The sequence below is a fragment of the Equus przewalskii genome, chromosome 11 (assembly GCF_037783145.1).
Source record: "Equus przewalskii isolate Varuska chromosome 11, EquPr2, whole genome shotgun sequence".
In the NCBI taxonomy this organism is placed as follows: Eukaryota; Metazoa; Chordata; class Mammalia; order Perissodactyla; family Equidae; genus Equus; species Equus przewalskii.
The window spans coordinates 20043812-20064701 of NC_091841.1; the positions used below are offsets into that span (position 1 = coordinate 20043812).

A 20890-nucleotide genomic window follows, 5' to 3' on the forward strand; every position below is an offset into this window, starting at 1 on the left:
GGTCCTGGCATGTAAGTGGAATAAATCCAGTTGGCTACATCTGTCCCCTTGTGACTTGCCACCTAATTTCTGGTTGTGTGCATTGAACAATCTTGTCCTAAAATCAGAGAGAATTGCAGAAATTCACCATGAGATGGACAGAAAATGGGCCATGCCAATTTCAGAATTGGATGTTTAGAAAGATGTTGAAATTAACCAAGTGTAGTCATTATTTGAAAGTAGAAATGATATGATTGTTGAAAGAGAGATTTCTTTGATTCTGTATATTTTAAAATTACAGTAAAATACAGAGGCAGCAAAACAAATTCACAGCAAAGAGCACAGAATTTTCCATCAGACTGTTAACATTTGGGACCCGGATTCTCCACTTATTAAACTGGGTGACCTTAGACAAATTCATCTCCCAGTTGTTCAAACTCCTCATTGGTAAAAAATAAGATAAAAATATCTGCTTGAAGGCCTGTTTCCAGGATTGAATAAGAAAATACATGCAAAGCCTCAAAGGCTTTAGTGCAATGATTAGATAAAAGGCACTGAGAACATTCCAAGGAAGAGCATAACGAAATCAGAAATAACAAACTAGATTTACACAGTTAACATGGACCAGTCATAAAAGTATAGTAAGAGTGTAAAAAGAGAGAAACAAAATTAGCTTTGTAGCACAAGGTCATATATGTAAATTCTACATCACTAAACTCACTATATTTTTAAACATACACATATTTCTAGACAGACATAAAAAGAATAAATGTGGAAGGACACATATTTTGCACACACTAGAGTGGACACATATGAGGAGCAGGGGAAGGAGTTGGGATAGAGAGAGAAGGAAGGAAAATAATAAAATAAAATGGATAAGGGCCTTGCCCTGATCGATAATGTTATTTTATCCGGAACTGAGGAGTATGATTAACTCAATTTTGGACTCATATATATATGTCTATATATTCTGTTTAAGTAACTGTAAATCACTTGAAATAGCACCTACTTGTTTTATAAACTCAATAATGAGTAGCTAAAGAGTATGCATCTTTCTAATAATTCAGATATTAGCAAAATCCTTTCAAGAGTCTCATTTAGCCCATATACCTAGCCATACAACCTTAGGACTGTGAGAGATGAAAGTACTTTAATAGTCATATAATCAAGTCCCACTATTTTTCAGGACAGAAAGTAAAGCCCAAGGAGGGGAAGGGAAACTTTGAAGTTTACTCTGCTGGTTCGTATCTGTCCTAGAGATGGTAACCATTGAGCTTGACCATAGCAAGCGGGCCTTCCAAAGAAGCTAACTCATCCCCACTGTGATGATGGTGTGGGGATGGAGGGAACAACAGTAAGATGCCACCTTTTATATATGTCAGCATCTTCCTCTCATTAGGGACCCCTGATTAGAGTGAGAGGAGGCTGCTGACCCAAATTAAAGTGGTAAAGATTAGAGAGAAAGATATTAGTTATATTTTTTATTACTGAAATATAACTGACATATAACATTGTGTAAGTTTAATGTGTACAACATGTTAGTTTGATGCATTTACATACTGCAATATGATTACCACCATAGCTTTAGCTAACACTTGCAACAGGTCCCATAAATATCATGTCTTCTTTGTGGTGAAAATGGTTAAGAACTAGTCCCTTAGCAACTTTGAATTTTGTAATACAATATTGATGACTGTAATAAGTGTGCTGTGCATCAGATCTCCCAAACTTATCTAATAGTTACAACTTTGTACCATTAAACAACCTCTTTCAGTACCACCTGACTAAGCAATTTTTGACAACATGGTGAATAATTATATATATATATGTATATTTATATAATTATAATTGTGTAATAAGAAAAATATATCAATGGGTAATATGAGGGAATGAACATAAAGAGCACATTCATCATCTTCCAACTTCTGAAAGACTTTCATGAAAAGAAGGGATTAAAATTGTGTCTGAAAGAGGTAAAACCAAAGCCAATGGGTGGAAGACAAAGAGAGAGAATCCAGATAAAAAAGAGAATAAACAGGTAGGTATAACTACGAATGGAGGCTCATCCAGCTGGATAGACATGGAAGGTATGTAATTGAGGAGACTCCAGCAACCAATGGGGATTAGAACAGATGCTAACTAGATGCTTTCCAAATCTGAGAGTCTGTGTGTCTCTTATCTTCACAGAAATTTCCAAATTTAAACCAGAGGTGATTTGAATCAGAAACATCAGCCTATAGAAGCTCCAGAAAATGCAGGAGAAGAACCTAGGTACCCACGAAGAATCAGCAAGTTACAAGATTTCTCAAAAACAAGCTCTATAATTTGGTCCAGAAATATAAACCTAACTTCTACCCAGAGAATAAGAATTGGCCCTTCAAGTTCTGGGATTTTTAAAATTTCATCCTCATCCTCAGATCAATAGTCCACATTGAATCCATGGCCAAGAATAATCTCACCACGGTAACTGAATTCATTCTCATGGGCTTTACTGACTACCCCAAGTTGGAGATTCCCCTATTTGTGATGTTTCTAAGTTTCTATCTGGTCACCCTTCTAGGGAATGTGGGGATGATCATTCTGATCCAAGTGGATGTCCAACTCCACACCCCAATGTACTTCTTCCTGAGCCACCTCTCCCTCCTGGATGCCTGCTACATCTCAGTCATCATCCCTCAGATCCTGGTCACACTGGCCAAAGGAAAGATGGTCATCTCCTATGGCCAATGTGCTGCTCAGTTCTTTTTCTTCACCATTTGTGCAGCTACTGAGTGCTTCCTACTGGCAGTGATGGCCTATGACCGCTATGTTGCTATTAGCAAGCCACTGCTCTACACTGTGGCCATAAATCCCAGAATCTGCTGGAGTTTGGTGGTGGTAGCCTATGTCTGTGGGATGTTGGGGGCCATCTTGCGTACCACATGCACATTCACCCTCCCCTTTTGTGACAACAATCAGATCAACTTCTTCTTCTGTGACCTCCCACCCCTGTTGAAACTTGCCTGCATTGATACAACAAGCACTGAGATTGTCATTGTCTTCTTCGGAAACTTTGTGATTTTGGCCAATGCCTTGGTCATCCTGATTTCCTACCTGCTCATCATCAAGGCCATTTGGAGGGTGAAGTCTTCAGGTGGCAGGACCAAGACTTTCTCCACATGTGCCTCTCACCTCACTGCTGTGGCCCTTTTCTTTGGGACCCTCATATTCATGTATCTGAGGAGTGGATCAGGCAAATCCCCAGAGGAAGACAAGGTTGTATCTGTCTTCTACACTGTGTTCATCCCCATGCTGAACCCGCTGATCTATAGCCTGAGAAACAAGGATGTGAAAGTTGCCTTCAGAAAGGTCACTGGTAGATTCCAGGGGTCCAGGAGCATGTAGGTCCAAGTGAGAAGACCTTCCTTCTTGGTCTATTTTCTTCCCATATCAATATATTTATACCAGTTTGCAACTCTTACCCACAAACAGAAAAGAGAGGCAGGTGCCTCCAGGCACATAGGAAAAACCACAAATGTGGTAAAATTTGTCTCCAGAAGTTCAATAGTACTTTATTCTTCTCCCTCTCCCCCTCCAATCCATTCTTTGGCACCCAAAATTCTTGTGCTACACTCTGACAACATAACTTATATAATCTTGAAGACACTTGACAATACCTAATATCTACGTTTGTTTTTATCCCCAACCCCTGTAGAATGTAACTTCCATGGAAGCAAAGACTGTTATTTTTAGTGCATCTCAACTCACAGTAGGCATTCAATAAACATCTCTTGAAAAAACATAAAGAGGATATAAATGAATAGGATTTCCATTTCTTGAAATACAGGGGACCAGGAGTTTTAATAAAGGTTTTCCCTGAAAAACAAGTGAAAAATAGTTAAAAGATGAGGACATATTAAGAAATCCAAGGCTAAAATCAAAGGGAAACTCAAAACCCTAACAAGTATGCAGAGTATTGAAGCTGTTTGCCAGTGAGAGCATCTCCCTAAGAAGATATTTTTGTTGGTGGTGGTACCATCAAGTCAATTCCAACTCCCACCTACCTTATAAACAGTAGAATGGAACCCTGCCTGTATTTTTTGCATCATCTTCTCACCTTCTGGTACTCTGTAAGACAATGCTCCGCTTCTATTCATAGGGTTTACATAGCCAAATTTTTTGGAATTGGGTGGCCAATTCCTTCTTCCTAGTTTGTCTTAGTCTGGAAGCTCTGTTGAAACCTGTCCACCAAGTGTGATCCTGTTGGTATTTGAAATACTGGTGGCATAGTTTTCAACATAACAACAACATGCAGCCACCACAGTATGACAACCGACGCACAGGTGATGTAGTTCCATGACCCAGGAAACAAACTTAGGGTGTGGCAGTGAGAGCACTCACTCTTAACCACTAGACCACCAGGGTGGGCATGAGGCTATATTAGGTGTCTATTGCTGTTAACTTGGTAGCTTAATGCAGCAAATATTTACTATAACATAGTTTCTGTGGGGCAGGATTAGTTAGTTAGATGTCTCTGGCTCATGGTCTCTCACAAAGCTGTAATTAAGATGTTGGTCAAGGATACAGTTATCTTGAGGTTGGCTAAGGGGAGATCCACTCCCAATCACTCACATGGCTGACTGTTGGTAAGCCTCAGGTTCCTCCCATTTCTTGACCAAATATATCAGTTACTTGCTACATGGTCCTCTCCACAGGGCAAATCACACCATGATGACTGACTTTCATCAGAGCAGCTGCCCAAGACAAACACCACAGTCTTTTTGAAACCTAATCTCGGAAGTAATATGCCATCACATTTTATTTACTAATGGTGAGTCACTAAATCTAGGCCATACTCAAGGGTAATCATGATAACTTGGGGACATAAGACGTCCCCAAATTTTCTGAAGTGTGGAAATTCTCAAATATATATATATATATATATATATATATATATATATATATATATACACACACACACATATATATTTATAAACATCAGTGATTTAATATCTTTTGAATCTCCACTGAACAGGAATTGATACAGATCTACGTAAGTTGGAAAACATTTATTAGGATATGCGGTGTTTCTCATTGCTATACGCAGGACACACATGCCTATAACTCTAAGTTTATATCAATCCAGGAGACATGACACCTCCCTTCCATTCATTCAGTCCATTCGTTAAGCCTTTACTTTTCCTTTTCATTATTTTATTGATTACCACTCATGTAGAGGAAGGCTATTGATTATTATTTGTGTAGGTGCTTTATTAGGAAGCTTTGCTGAACTCTAACAGTTGTCACTTCATTATTTTGGAAAGTCGTTTTAAACAAAATTTTATGTGCATATGTATTTTTTAAAGTTATGTGGTATTTCATATCCTTAAATATGATGGAGAAAATTTGTATCCTGAACTCTGCTGTCCTCTTAGCATTATATCCTGAGCATTTTTCATCTTAAGAGTCATATGAGGTCACATTTGTATTCATGTTTTACTCCATCTCAATATTTCCTAGAACTCCTGCCCATTTGACAGAGATGCCTAGCATTGATCACCATTTTTGCACTGCCAACCTGCTCTACAGTAAATGAGACAGTGCCACAGTAAATTAGCTCTCGTCCCAACATGCTAAACTCTCAAATCACTCCCATCTTCCACTTTCATCCACCAATACAGCCAGATGGAAATGATCTCCTCATCTATTACTCTGTACGTCTGACACCATCACCTACCACAAGTGACGTGATGCTGCCCACCAGGAAGACCCTTCATCCTCTTATGCTGAGTTCTACACAGACCTACTCCCAACCCAGCCCAGCCAAGGACAGTTTACACCCCTGAACCTCTGTGGAGGTCTGAGTTTGAATCCCTTATCTCAGGGGAAATTCTTCAGCTTGCTGTGTAGATCAGGGGCCCTTCTCAACTCCACCCATGCAACATCCAAGAACTAAAAGCAAATGTATGCATTGAGAGATGTTTACATTTGAATCCCAACTCCTCAATTCAAAATATTCTATTACTCCTAAATAATCGTGGACACGTTGACATTTTAAATTTAATTACTATAAAATTACAGTACCATGACCATAGGTCTTTGTAGCTGTTAATGATTATTTCCTTGAGATAAACTCTTAGAAGCAGAACTGTGGAGAGAAGGACATTTTCATTTTTAAGGGCCTTCATACAAATTAATAAAACTGACTTCAAGGTTCTCCCCAGAACTCCTCAGTGTAATCCCAGCACCTCTTCCATAGTAGATATTATAATCTTCCTTTAAATATTTGTGATTATGAAAACAAAAAGTTATAGCTATCTCACAGCTGCATAAATTGTGATTTTTTATTTCTTGTGATGTTAAATATTTTTCACATATTTATTTAGCCACTTCTATGTCTTCCCTTGTCACTTTAGCATACAAATTCTTTGCCTATTTTTCTAATAAGATATTTGACTTTTCTGATTGAACTATCGAAACATTAAGGATCTCTCTTTTCATTTGTTTGCCAAATATTTATTGAATCCCTAGTATATGCCAGGAACTGTTCTGGGCACTGGAGATATAGCAGTGAACAAAACAGACAAATTTCCTGCCCTCAAAAATAGTGTTATAAAGAAATAGAACCAGGACATGAGATAGGAACTGTCTGGGGTAGTGGAAGAGAAAGGGGACTCCTAGAAGTCAGAAAATGTCTCTCTGATGTGGCATTTACCATGGGACATGCATGGAAAGAAGATATAAGAGTATCTTCTTGTGTGGAAAGCATTCCAGACAGAGGGAACAGCAAGTGCAAAGCCCTTGAGGCAGGAATCAGCTGAGCTCTCAATGAACAGGTACAAGGGCAGTAGGAGATAAAGAAGGAAGGTGGGCGGGGGCCAGATCACATAAGATCTCAGGCCAGAGTAAGAAATTAAGTTTTTCCCCTCAATGTGACTGGAAGCCAATAGAAGGTTTTTAATAGGGCAGTCAAAGAATCTGATGTAAGTTTTAAACGATTTCTCCAGGTTATGTGAGGGATATGGATTATAGGGAGGCAAGAAAATGTGGGGTATACACACACACACACACACACACACATACAATTGAACATTATTCAGCCATAAGAAAGAAGGAAATTTTGCTGTTTGTGACATGGATGGAGCTTGAGGGCATGATGCTAAGTGAGATAAGTCATACAGAGAAAGACATATACTGTGTGGAATCTAACCTTCTCTCTATTCTGTCCCATTGGTCTATGACACTATTTTTATGCCCATATCATGCTGTTTTATTATTATTGCTTTGTAATATAGTTCAAAATCAGGAAGTGAGATGTCTCCAGCTTTGCTCTTCTTTCTCAAGCTTTGGCTATTTGAGGTCTCTTGTGGCTCCATACAAATTCTAGGATGTTTATTCTTTTTTTGTGAAAAATGCCATTGGAATTTTGGTTTGGAATTGCATTGAAGCCAGTCTTCCTTGGTCCACTTCTTAAAACCTCTCTTGGCTATGTCTACCCAATAGTAGCTTCAGAAACCCCAGATATAAATATTCAAAAGTCTATCAGGAAGAAACAGCATCCTTAGGTATCCTAGTTACCAGATCAATACAGCCACCCAAAGCTGCTGTGAGTGTTGGGTGCTAATGGCTCACAGTTACGGGCTTCTCTGGAGTACTGCCTCAGCCAAGGGATCTAAATCTCCCAGAAATACTTAGGGGGTCACATCCCACCTCTTGGGGGCAGCCCACAGTCAATGGGTAATCAATATGGACTTCAAAAGTCCAAATCCCTTGTCTAGAGGCAGAAGTGAGTGAGTGGTATAATTCACACTCCAGAATTCCCCTAAGGATCAGGCCAAAGCTAGACTCCAACAGAAACTATGTCTTTGCTTAGCTCCTTCTTACCTCCTTCGCTCTATTACAGATTTCTTCTGTGATCACTCCCTCAGTGAAACACGGACCCAAAAATCTGTGTCAGGTCTTTCTTTTTCTTTTTTTTTTTTTTTTTTGCTGAGATAGATTAGCTCTGAGCTAATGTCTGTGGCAAACTTCCCCATTATTTTTTTTTGCTTGAGGAATATTAAGCCTGAGATAACGTCCTTGCCAATCTTCCTCTACTTTATATGTCAGAAATCACCACAGCCTGGCTGAAGAGTGGTGTAGGTTCATGCCTGGATCTGAACCCGAACCCGGGCCACTGAAGCAAAACATGCTGAACTTAACCACTGTGCCATGGGGCCGGTCATTCAGGTCATTTTTTAAGGAACCAAACCTAAGACATAACTGTTCCCATAAATCCCAAAAAAAGTTCTCAGTTTAATATTAACAAAAACAGTAATCATCATGTGATACATCAAAGCACTCTAGATCCCCTCAATCTGTCACAAGGAGACAAAGATAATGAATTATATACAATCACCCACTTCCATAAGCTCCCAGGGAACATTAAATGGAACATTATCATTACTGGCATATTCTCCCTCCTTTTTCTCTACTTTGTCCCAATTATCACTCCACCGTATAGCATTCCAGAAAACATTTGCAATACAGTACATATACCCTTACCACAAAGCTATTTCAATAGGTATTTAATTACAGGAAATGATGATAAATATTGTCCAAAAATGCACAAAAAGATAGAATATCCTGTGCTGCTGGAAGTCCTGGTCTGTGGCTGCTGCCTTTTTTGTGGCATAGTCTTGTATCATCTGGAATGTGTAATTGCAAAAGCCACCCTGGCTAGGCTAAATGCTTGCTAATTATCAAAGAGATTTATTCTAGTCACGTTACTTTGCAGTGAATGGGGCACATGCCTCTCTGAGACCCCTCCTACTGAAAGAGTTCTGATCCTCCATTAATGAGTAGATGAAACCGTACAGGGCAGAGAAGTGATTCTACTGAACCAGAACACAAGTTATTGTAAGGAAGCAAAGGTAAATTCTCCAGAAACCTACAATCTAGCTGGAGAGATGAGACTAACCACTTAGGAAAAGCCACGAACAATGAAAAACAAGCGGAATTAAGTGTCACATTGTGTGGTGCTAACAAAGGGAGTGTGAGTTTCAGAGACCAAGAAGAAATGGTAACTAGAATAACTAGTTGAATAACTAGAATAACTAGAGAAAGCTGTGTGTAAAACCTCTGGGAATGGGTCTTCAAGGACTGTAAATCACCAAGCTACTCAGGGTACAGATTCAAATGAAGCATGTTTAGATCTCTCTAGCCTCATTCCCTCCTGAACCAATAATCATCCTTCCTGATGAGATTCTGAGTAGACAATGTAGCTCAGTTTCAGCCCCTGAGATGAGACTTGACATCACATCTGAGGATGGACACAGTGTAAAGAGAACTTCACCATGAGTCTTCGGATCTGCGTTCTAGTCCTGGCACCACAACTGGCTAACTGGGACAGCAAGACATTGAGGGCCCCTGGAAGAAAGGAACCAAGTGCATTCCCTACAGAAATGAGCAAATGAGCTTTGAGACTAACAAGACTTAGGAGTTACTATGAAATCCCACAAGAGTTGTTTTTATCCTCTCAGATGTATGCAGAAGATGAGATAATGAGCCCCAGCTACAGTGTGTTCTCCCTGATAAGACGGCTTTTCCTGGGAGCCCTGGGGGCTGTCCTGGGAGCTGATTCTTCATTCAGGGGTGATCTTTGTGCTCACTGCATCCCTCCTACAAAACCATCCCCCAAAGCATTTTAAATATCCAGCTGGTTTGCTTAGGAAAGAAGAAACCTCAAATCTGTCAGCTACATTCATCTATTTGAGCAATGCTAGGTGCCTTCTACAGAATGCTTTAATGGCCTTAGATTAGTTTGATTCCAAACCAAGATGAACCCAACTGGATTATTCTACCAGATAATTAAGATATAATTGTGACTTTGGTCATTTTGAGAGGACACTGGCTCTGAAGCAATGTTCACATAAAGTACGGAAGGTGAAACTGGCAGAGAATCAGACCATTTTTGTCAGAACTTGTCATTTAATGGATCATGTCCAGACTGGGATTTCAACTCTTGTATGAAATAGACAAGTAAGACTGGGTCATGTTTTAGGGAGGGGGAGTCTACAGCTGTAATCTCTTTGGGCTTGTGTATCACTAGGTAAAGCTTAGAACATGTAAACAGTTTCTCGGGGTAGGGGCGAGGACTACACTGCAGAGCTTAGACAAGAGTCTTCACTGTAAATTACTGCATTTCCTGTAATGATGCTGGAGGTGGGATTAATCCTATGTACTAGAGCTTTGGCTTCAGAATAAGACAGACCTGAGTTAGAATCTGGACATTTTCACTGACTAGTAATGTGACCTTGGAAAAATTACTTCACCATTCATAGCCATAGTCTCCTCCAGGACAAAATAATACCTCTATCATAATGTCAGGTGAGAATTATATGAAATAATGTGTGTATAATGTTTAACCTCCTGATTGGCACTCACCAGATGCTCAATAGATTGCTAACAGTATTAACAAAAGGAGCACAACATAGTGGCTCAGCACCCAATTCTGAGGTCAGGGAGACCAGGGTTAAGACTTAAATATCTTCTCTTTCTTGCTATGAAACCTCAGGCAAAATACATAATGTTTCAAAGCTTCAGTTTCCTCAACAGGAATATAAATATTCTTCTCTCATAATGTTGTTGTCAAGTTGACATGAGTAAAGAATTTACAGTGCTTAGCATGGTACCTGATTCAGGGTAAGAGCTCGGTAAATGTTGACAATAATCCTTTAAGGCAGCAATCCCAGTAAGGTGAGAGTTAACTGTGAGAGAGTTAACTGTGTTGCGCTCCTTCATTCTCCCCAGTGGACCCAACATTCAGAAGCAACAGAAAGAAAAGTTTCAGAGAAGGTACCAAGATAAAGCAAGCACAAGGTAAGGGGCCATCTCTTCTCTGAAGGGTGTCCCCTAGTAAAACTGTCTCTCTTTCCCCACCCCCTCCAGAAATCTCATATTTTTCTACATTGCATACAATAATCAAAATGTATTAAAAGTAATAATGTTAACCTGTAAGAGTCCCTAGGCATTCTTAAAATGTCTACTGGCCATAAACCTTTGCTTTCCCTCTTGTACAATGTTCTACGTTCAGGGAGTCTGTTGCTGCCCTCTACTCTGGGCGCAACCCAGGCTGCTGGTACCCCAAACCCCTACTTAAATAAGATCATATAAAACTGGGTGTCACCAGCCTGCTTCTGAATTTTTTCCTTCTGGGAAATATTCTGGAAGTTATTTTTCTGAAATGTAAGCACACTCTACCACATTAGACAAAAATCCATTCAATGTTTTCAAAAATCCTTATTCTGTTCCCATTTTGTTATTGATAAAATTGAGATTCTCATTGGTTAAGCAATTTTCCCAGGAGCATACAAAAGGAGGGATATGGTCCAATTATATGTATCTTAACACAAAATGTTTGGAGAAGAAGAAAAGACATGGACCACCAAAAAACTCTAAAATTGAAGAATCTTCTTCTCTCAAGGAAGTTGAGTATTTGCATAATAGTCTTAGAGGTGCTATGACTTTAGAAGTTGAGACTTGAGTCTGCTGAAGGGTGATTCTCTTTCCCTAAAGAGGATATCATGATGTGGTAAAAAAGGGAAAAAATTTAGAGTTAGAAAGTCCCAAGTTCAAATATTGATTCTGTTTCTTCCTGGGTGTGTGGCAAGTTGGGCAACTTCCTTACTCTCTCTAAGCCTCACTTTGCTCATCCACAAAATTGTCATGGCTATACCCTACTTGTGTGGTTGAGGGAAGATTAGAGCTAATGTATGAAATGGGCCGGCATGCATGTGGCACAAACCCAGTGTGGCTGCATCTGTACCCCAATTACCTGTCACTCAATTTCTGGTTGTGTTCATTGTATGCTCTTGTCCCTAAATCAGAGGGAACTCTGGGAATTACTATGAGATGAACAGAAAATGTACTGAGAAAATTTCAGAATTAGATGTTGAAAAACATGCTGAAATTAGCTAGGTTTTCTCATGATTTGAAAGTAAGAATGATCTGATTAGCCTAAGAACTTCAGGGATATTTCTTTGATTCCATAAATCACAAAGATGCAGTAAAATGCAAGTAGGCAGCAAAATAAATTTATAGCAAAGAGCACAGAATTTGCCATAAAACCATTAGCATTTGGAACCCATACTTCACTTTTTGAAATGGTTGACCCTAGATAAATTCATCTCCCTGATGTTCAAATTCTTCATTGGTAGAAAATAATATAAGAATATCTGCTTGAAAGGCTGTTTCTAGGATTGAAGAAGAAAATATATGCAAAACCTCAAAATTTTTAGAGCAATGATTAGGTAAAATGCACTGTGAGCATTCCAAAGAAAATCATAACAAAATCAGAAACAACAGTCTAGATTTACCTACTTACCATGGACAAGTCATAAAAGTATAGTATGAGTGTAAAAAGAGAGAAACAAAATGGGCTTTGTAGCACAAGATCATGTATGTCAATTTTACGATACTAAAATCAGTGTATTTTTTAAAGATACACATATTTCTAGATAGATATGAAATAGATAAACATGGAAGGATATACATTTTGCATACATTAGAGTGAACACCTATGAGGAGCAGGGGTAGGAGTGGGGCTGAAGAGAGGAGGGAAAAATAAATAAAATGAAGAAGGGCCTCGTCCTGATCAATAGTGATGTTTCCTCAGGAACCAAGGAGTATGACTAACTCAAGTTTTGACTCAAGATCCCATATATTATGTTTAAGTAACTATAAATCTCTTGAAATAGTGTCTACATGCTTTATGTAGTGAGTAACGAGTAGCTAAAGAGTATGCATGTTTGTAGTAACACAGATATTAGGAAAATCCTTTCAAGAGCCTCATCTACCCCACATACCTAAACATAAAGTCTAGGATTGTGAGTGACAAAAGAATTTTATGATCACATAGTATAGCCCCACCATTTTACAGAACAGAAAGTAAAGCCCAAGGAGGGGAAGAGAACCTTTGAAGCTTACTCAGCTAGTTACTATCTGTCCTAGAGATGGTAACCATGGAGCTTGACCATAGCAAGAAGGCCTTCCAAAGCAGCTAACTCATCACAAGACTGTACTGCTGGAGTGAGGTGGAGGGAACAGTGCTAAGAGGACACGTTTTATATATGTCAGTATCTTCTTCCAACTAGTGAGCCCTGATTAGACCTGGAGGAGGCTCCTGACCCAAATTAAAGTGGTAGAGATAAAAGTGAAAACAAAGAGTTTTATCTTTTTTTTTTTACTGAGATATAATTGACATATAACATTGTGTAAGTTTAAGGTATACAATGTATTGGTTTGATAGATTTCTATATTGCAATATGATTACCACCATAGCATTAGCTAACATCTCCATTAGATCCCATAATTACCATGTCTTCTTTGTGGTGATAACGATTAAGAGCCAGTCTCTTAGCAAATTTGAAGTTTATAATACAGCACTGTTGAACGTAATCACTACGCTGTGCATTAGATCTCCAAAACTTAACACTACTAGTTACAAATTTGTACCCTTAAACAGGCTCTTTTTTTTTTAAAGATTTTATTATTTTACTTTTTCTCCCCAAAGCCCCCCGGTACATAGTTGTGTATTCTTCGTTGTGGGTCCTTCTAGTTGTGGCATATGGGACGCTGCCTCAGCGTGGTTTGATGAGCAGTGCCATGTCCGCACCCAGGATTCGAACCAACAAAACACTGGGCCACCTGCAGTGGAGCGTGCAAACCCAACCACTCGGCCACGGGTCCAGCCCCTTAAACAGGCTCTTTTAATACCATCTGACTAGACAACTTTTGACCAGATGCATAGATAATTATAATTATTTATAATAAGAAAGAATATATAAATAGTTAATAAGAGGGAATAGTCAATATAAAGAGCAGATTCATCATCATCCAACTTCTGAAAGACTTTCATGGGAAGAATGGATTAAAATTGTGTCTGGAAGAGATGAAACTAAAGCCAATGGATGGAAGATAAAGAGAGAGAATCCTTATTCAAAGGGGAATTAACATGTAGAACTGTCACCTGTGGAGCCTCATATAGCTCTCTGTGATACACACAGAGAGTATGCAATTGAGGAGACTCCAGCATCCAACGGGGATTACAACAGATGCTGACTAGATTTCTTCCAAATTGAGAATCTGTGTGTCTCTTATCTTCACAGAAATTTCAAAATATAAACCAGAATTTATTTGAATCAGAAACATCAGCCCATAGAAGCTCCAGAAAATGCAGAAGACCATAGATGACCAAGGAGAATCAGCCAGGTACAGAATTACTCAAAAACAAGCTCTATAATTTGGCCCAGAAGTATAAACCTAACTTCAACCATAGAGAGTAAGAATCAGCCATTCAATTCTGGGATTTTTAAAAACTTCATTCTCATCCTCGGCTCAATAGCCCACATTGAATCCATGGCCAAGAATAATCTCACCATGGTAACTGAATTCATTCTCATGGGCTTTACTGACTACCCCAAGTGGGAAGTTCCCCTGTTCCTGGTGTTTCTGAGTATCTATCTGGTCACCCTTTTGGGGAATGCAGGGATGATCATCCTTATCCAAGTGGATGTCCAACTCCACACCCCAATGTACTACTTCCTGAGCCACCTCTCCCTGCTAGATGCCTGCTACACCTCGGTCATCACCCCACAGATCCTGGCCACACTGCCCACAGGTAAGACAATCATTTCATATGGCCAATGTGCTGCCCAGTTCTTTTTCTTCACCTGTTGTGCAGGTACTGAGTGTTTTCTTCTTTCAGTGATGGCTTATGACCGCTATGTTGCTATTAGCAAGCCACTTCTCTACACTGTGGCCATAAATCCCAGAATCTGCTGGATCTTAGTGGTAGGAGCCTATGTTTGTGGGATGTCAGGTGCCATCCTGCGCACCGCATGCATCTTCACCCTCCCCTTCTGTGACAACAATCAGATCAACTTCTTCTTCTGTGATGTTCCACCTTTGCTGAAACTCACCTGCAGTGACACAACAAACACTGAGATTGTCCTTGTCCTGTTTGGAAACTTGATGCTTTTGAGCAATGCCATGGTCATCCTGATTTCCTACCTGCTCATCATCAAGGCCATTTGGAGGGTGAAGTCTTCAGGTGGCAGGACCAAGACTTTCTCCACATGTGCCTCTCACCTCACTGCTGTGGCCCTTTTCTTTGGGACCCTCATATTCATGTATCTGAGGAGTGGATCAGGCAAATCCCCAGAGGAAGACAAGGTTGTGTCTGTGTTCTACACTGTGTTCATCCCCATGCTGAACCCGCTGATCTACAGCCTGAGAAACAAGGATGTGAAAGTTGCCTTCAGAAAGGTCACTGGTAGATTCTAGGAGTCCCAGAGCATGTAGATCTAGGATAGAGGACCTCCCTTCTTGGTCCATTTTCTTGCCATGCCAATATATCTAGTAGGCACCATCACTATATGCAACGCATACCCACAAACAGAGAGAAGGTAGATAGGTGCCACCAGGTACACAAGAAAAACTGCAAATATGGTAAAAAGTTGTCTCTAGCAATCCATAGTACTTTGTTCTTCTCCTCTTTCCCACCTCTAATCCATTCTTTTACACCCAAAATTTCCTGCTACACTCTGACATTGTTACTTATAGAATCTTCCAAGACACTTAACAATACTTGATATCTATGTTTGTTTTTTATCCCCGCCCCCAGCAGAATGTAAGTTCCATGTAAGCAAACACTATATGCTATTTTAGTGCACCTCATGATTCACAGTAGGCCTTCAATAAATATCTCTTGAAAGATGGAAAGAAGATATAAATGAATAGGACTTCCGTTTCTGAAAATACGATGGACCAGAATTTTCTAATTAACCTTGCCTCTGAAAAAAAAAGTGAAAAATAAATGAAAAGTGAAAAGATTCTAAGAAATCCAAAGGTAAAATGCAAAGGAAGCTCATAACCCTAAGAAGTAAACAGAGCACAGAAGCCATTTCCCATTGAGGGCATCTCCCTATGAGGATATTTTTATTGGTGGTGGTACCATCTAGTCGATTCCAACTTCTAGCAACCTTGTGTATAGCAGAGCAAAACTCTGCATCTGTTTTTTTTGTGCCAGCCTCTCAACTTTTGATGCTATATCAGACAATGCTATTCGTATGATTTTCATAGCCAATTTTTTTGGAAGTGGGTGGCCTGGTTCTTCTTCCTAGTCTGGAAGCTCTGTTGAACCCTGTCCACTACTGGTGACCCTGCTGGCATTTGAATTACTAGTGGCATAGCTTTCAGCATCACAGCAACATGCAGCCACCATAGCCCAACAACAGACAGACAAGTGGCATGGTTCCTTGACCCAGGAAAAAAACCTGGGTCGTGGCTATTAGAGCATTGTATCTTAACCACTGGACCACCAGGTCTGGTGTGAGGATATGTTAGTTGTCTATTAGGGTTAACTTGGTAGCTTAAAGCAGGAAATATTTACTATAAAACAGTTTCTGTGGCTCAGGAGTCCCAGCACAGGTTAGTTAGATTCTCTGGCTCAGAGTCTTTCACCAAGCTGTAACTAGGATATTGGCCAGTGATACATTCATCTTGATATTGACTGAAGGGAGATCGACTCTCAAGATCACTCACATGACTGGTTGTTGGAAAGCCTCAGATCCTTTCCAGCTGTTGGCCAAGGCCAAATATGTCAGCTTGTTCCTACATCGTTCTCTCCACAGGGCAACTTACAATGTGATGGCTGACTTTCTTTCTTCAGAGAAGGTTCCTAAGACAGTCACCACAGTCTTTGTGAAACCTAGTCTTGGAAGTAATATCCTATCACATTTTGTTTACTAAACGTGAGTCACTAAATACAGGCCATACTCGGAGAGAAGAATACTCATCACAGAGATGAAATCCAGAAGTCAAGAATCTTAGGGGCTGCCTACCACTATCTACACTCTCGCCCTAAATGATTCATGTTATTCAGCTAGAGCTGGTTATAAAGCTAAACTACTTTTCCCAGCCTCCTTTGCAGCTAAGTATGGACAAGTGGCTGAGATTTTTATCCAATAGAATGTTTGAATGCGTGATATAGACCACTTCCAAGCCATGCTTCTTCCTATTCTGCTGGGTTGAGGCAATAGAACACAGTGACTATGGAAGCCGCAATTTGAAGGTCATAGAGGCACAATATGAAACGCTACTTGCAGGACTGGTAATAGCTCCTCTCTGTTACTCACTGCAAGGTACTGCATCATCCCATCCCAGTTCTCTTAAATTCTGTCCTTACCTTTGTAAATGGTGATTTTACTAAACTCTCCCCAAATCACACAATTTGAATGTCATCTGTTACCTATAGGGACCCTACCTGATACAGCTCTCTACCTCTCACCACACATAAAAATAAATTCAAAGTAGAACAAAGACCTAAATACAAAGGGCAAATAAAAAAAAATCTTATAAAATAATAGAAAAGAGTATTCTCATAAATTCACTATATAGATGAATTTCTTGTATACAAAATGAAAGCATTAATCATCAATTTAAATAATCCTAAATGCGACATTCATTAAAGAAGTTCTGTTCATTGAAACACATGATTAAGAAAATGAAAAGTCAAGACACAGAATGGGAGAGAATATTTTTAAGACATGCAATCAGTAAGAACTACTATCTTTTGTGTGGGTTTGTGTGTGGATTTAAAAATCATTAAGAAAAGACGGCACAAAGACTCAAACAGATAATTCACAAAAAAGAATATCCAAACAGCCAATAAACCTATGAAGAGATGCTTATTCTCATTAGTAATCAGAAAATGCAAATTAAAAATCACAATCTGCTCACTAGATTAGCAAAAATTCAAAGTATGACTCCACTATGTTCACAAGGATATGAACAATGCATAGTATAAATTCGTTAAATAATTTTGTAAAGCAGTTTGGCATTATCCTTTAAAAATCAAAGATACACAAAACCAGTGACCCAACTATTCCAGTGACCTAATTATACACAGTGGAGAAACTGTTGCTTATACCCACCAGGATATGAGTATAAGAATGCTCATAAATCATTTTTGTAATAGCATAAAACTCAAACATTTTCCTTTAGCTTCTTATACTTCTGCTCTGGAGTGTGAATGTGATGCCCGGAGCACTGACAGCCGTTATGGACCATAAGGTGATCTTGAAGATGAAAGCCATGCATAGAAAGCAGCAGAGCAGAAATAAAGAGAAGCCTAAGCCCCTGACAACAGAAATTATATATATGAACACACACACACACACACACACACATATATATATATATATATATATATATATATATATATATATATCAGAAATTTGAAACCCTGTTGCACTCATTTTATGATTTTCAAGCACGTCTGGGCTCACACAACACCCATTGAAAGCAAGTAAATCATCACAGTGAATCATAGAGAAAAAGAAAAGGTCTGTCTTTCATTTATCATTATCATCTTTATACACAAGCATCATCTTAGGTGATATTTACAAGATGTTAAAATAACCAAAGAATTCAATTGGATAAGAAAACTCAATGATTCAGAAACAAGTGATCCTAATTGAGTTGTCTGAGCAGTAAGGCAAAAGAGTTGACCACCTGGAGGACCTATAATGTGCAAGCTCTGGATTTCACCAGCAATGCTGGATAAACCTGGGCATCCAGGCTGGCCCTGCTACCTGCTAAAAGTGTATCCAAAGATGAGTTCCAGCATAAGCATAAAATTGGCCCAAAAAGACTAGGTAATTGCATTTTCTGCATTTTTCAGATCACTAAAGCAGCAATCACTTTGTACTTGCTCAGAAAACAGAAAACATCAACAGTGCATCATAGAAGCCCCTCACAGGAGCTCAAGAACCAGCTCTTTCCCTGTGAGGAAAGGTGAATCCTGTAACTATGTTGGGAGACCAGATATATTTCAGACTACTAAATGTGCTTTCCAAATTTTTGAACATAATTTTAATCTTACCTGTTTGACATTTTGGACAAGTTTTCTCCCCAAAGCTGAATTCTATCTTCTACAAAATGGTCATAGGGATACGTACCTTGCTGGTAATTACAGTAATTAGTAACAAAAATGTCGAGGACAGGGAACAATAGCTGGCATTCAGATATTATTACTCCCCTGACACTCACACTGTTGAGTAACCAAGTGTTCAGAGCATGACTGAGAATGGACCCAGGTCTCTCTGAGAAGGTTGTCTCAGCTGGTGAGGTCAGAGAGACAGTGGAATGAGAAGCTTTGACAAGATAATATGGAAATGGATGTTACAGCCAGGAAAGTGCATTGAGGTAGGTGACAAATCAGGAACTGCTGTGGCTTGGCCTCTGAGAGTCCCAGCTATGTTGTAGAAATCCTCCCATCCCTGTGGCCCCATCCTGTACTTGTTAGTGCTGGTTTGTTCTTTCATGACTCCATGGCCTTTCCTGAAGCACAAAACAGGACACTAGTATTGAGGCCCCACTGAGACAAATTTGAGAAGGAATGTTTTCTGGCATACTGGATTAAAGTTAATTCTTCTCTTGGCTTCAAATTTCTCTTCTGCCAAGTGAAGAGAATGTAGTAGACTAAGTACATTCAAATCTCTCTCTCTCTTTTTTTTCTTGAGGAAGATTACATGCACCATCAATCCTCCTCCTTTTGCTGAGGAAGATTGGCCCTGAGCTAACATCCATGCTCATCTTCCTCTACTTTATATGTGGGATGCCTGCCACAGCATGGCTTGATTAGTAGTGTGTAGGTTATCACCTGGGATCAAAACCTGTGAACCCTGGGCCACCAAAGCGGAGCACACAAACTTAACTGCTACATAACCAGGCTGGGCCCACATTCAAATCTCTTTTTAACAATCCCCTTTCCAAACAAAATGAACCGAAGCACCTGATTGTTTACAAGAGTTAAGAGAATTGCTGCTTTGTTTGAAGCTCAGGCTGAGTTGGCAGCTCCCCACTTGCTCAGAGCCCCCTTTACTTCCTGCTGCTGTGACCCTTGAGGCATCTCCATGAAAGCTGGGGCCTCTGAGGAGCAGAGCCAGAAAATCACAGAACCACATCGCAAGGTCCCTTCCACCTCCAAGATTCTGTGTGTCTATAAAGTCTGGAGTCTCTGGTGAGGGTCGCAGGTACTTTTCACCAAATGTCGAGAGGAGATGTGAGCCACCATTTTCAGTGTCTCAGGCCTCACTGAGCCCATCCTGAGGTCCATGTGCACGGTTACCCTCCAAACACTGGAGAGAGAGAGAAACCAGTCACCCAGATGCTCATCTGACATAATGCCACATTCAAATATCAGACATCAGAAAATTATAGATGCAGAAACTAACAGACAACAGATAATAGTTCAGAGTTTCAAGGATGTTCTTATTGTGAGGTTTGCTCATTGAGACAATCAATGTCTTGAATAGATGCAAGTTGTAGTTGCCACCGTGCATGAGAGAACTGCCAGATGAATGCATCCTTCAAATGGCAAAAAGGGTCAATTAGGGCATGAGGGTGTCTGTTGACAGGCTGTATGAACCAAGATATGCAAGTATCATGGGACATGTCCAAGGGCTGGACTGAAAGATTATGACCATTCTGGGAAAAAAGTTGCTGTGATTGGCCAATCATGACAGCACAGATCCTACTAAGCACAATCCTACTAAGATATTGCTATAAGTCTACAGTGCATATGGTTATTTAGATATTTGAATTTTCTGATTATTTAGTTCAAATATTGAGACATTCAGAATAGTCTTTTAAGAGCCTCAAAGAAACATAAATTTATAATCTTATGGTTCAGAGATAGACATAGCAAGAAAAGAGTCCTTGGAGAACATCCAGTTAAGCCTGTCCTAAAGCACAGACTCCAGATCTCTAAATTTCCATTCCTGTGGAAAGAAGGAAAAAATGGCTCTCTGGCTAAATAAGGATGAAAACTGCTGACTTGAAAAAAGGACTTATTGAGTCATAGAGCAGAATAATAGATCCGAGTGCA

The 20890-nt window shown here is 39.6% G+C and overlaps 2 protein-coding genes across 2 annotated transcripts; both read left to right on the plus strand.

Moving 5' to 3' along the window:
- Positions 1-2418: 2418 nt before the first annotated feature.
- LOC103567021 (olfactory receptor 9I1-like) lies at positions 2419-3363 on the plus strand. The gene has a single exon (XM_008543616.2). The coding sequence runs from the start codon at positions 2419-2421 to the stop codon at positions 3361-3363; it is 945 nt and encodes a 314-aa protein (XP_008541838.2).
- Positions 3364-14355: 10992 nt separating this feature from the next.
- Positions 14356-15282, plus strand: LOC103567020 (olfactory receptor 9I1-like). The gene has a single exon (XM_008543615.2). It carries the CDS (start codon positions 14356-14358, stop codon positions 15280-15282), a length of 927 nt encoding a protein of 308 aa, XP_008541837.2.
- Positions 15283-20890: the final 5608 nt, after the last annotated feature.

Excerpts from the sequence above, each read along its gene's own strand:
- LOC103567021 (XM_008543616.2), top strand. The coding sequence starts at position 2,419 with ATGGCCAAGAATAATCTCACCACGGTAACTGAATTCATTCTCATGGGC.
- LOC103567020 (XM_008543615.2), top strand. The coding sequence starts at position 14,356 with ATGGCCAAGAATAATCTCACCATGGTAACTGAATTCATTCTCATGGGC.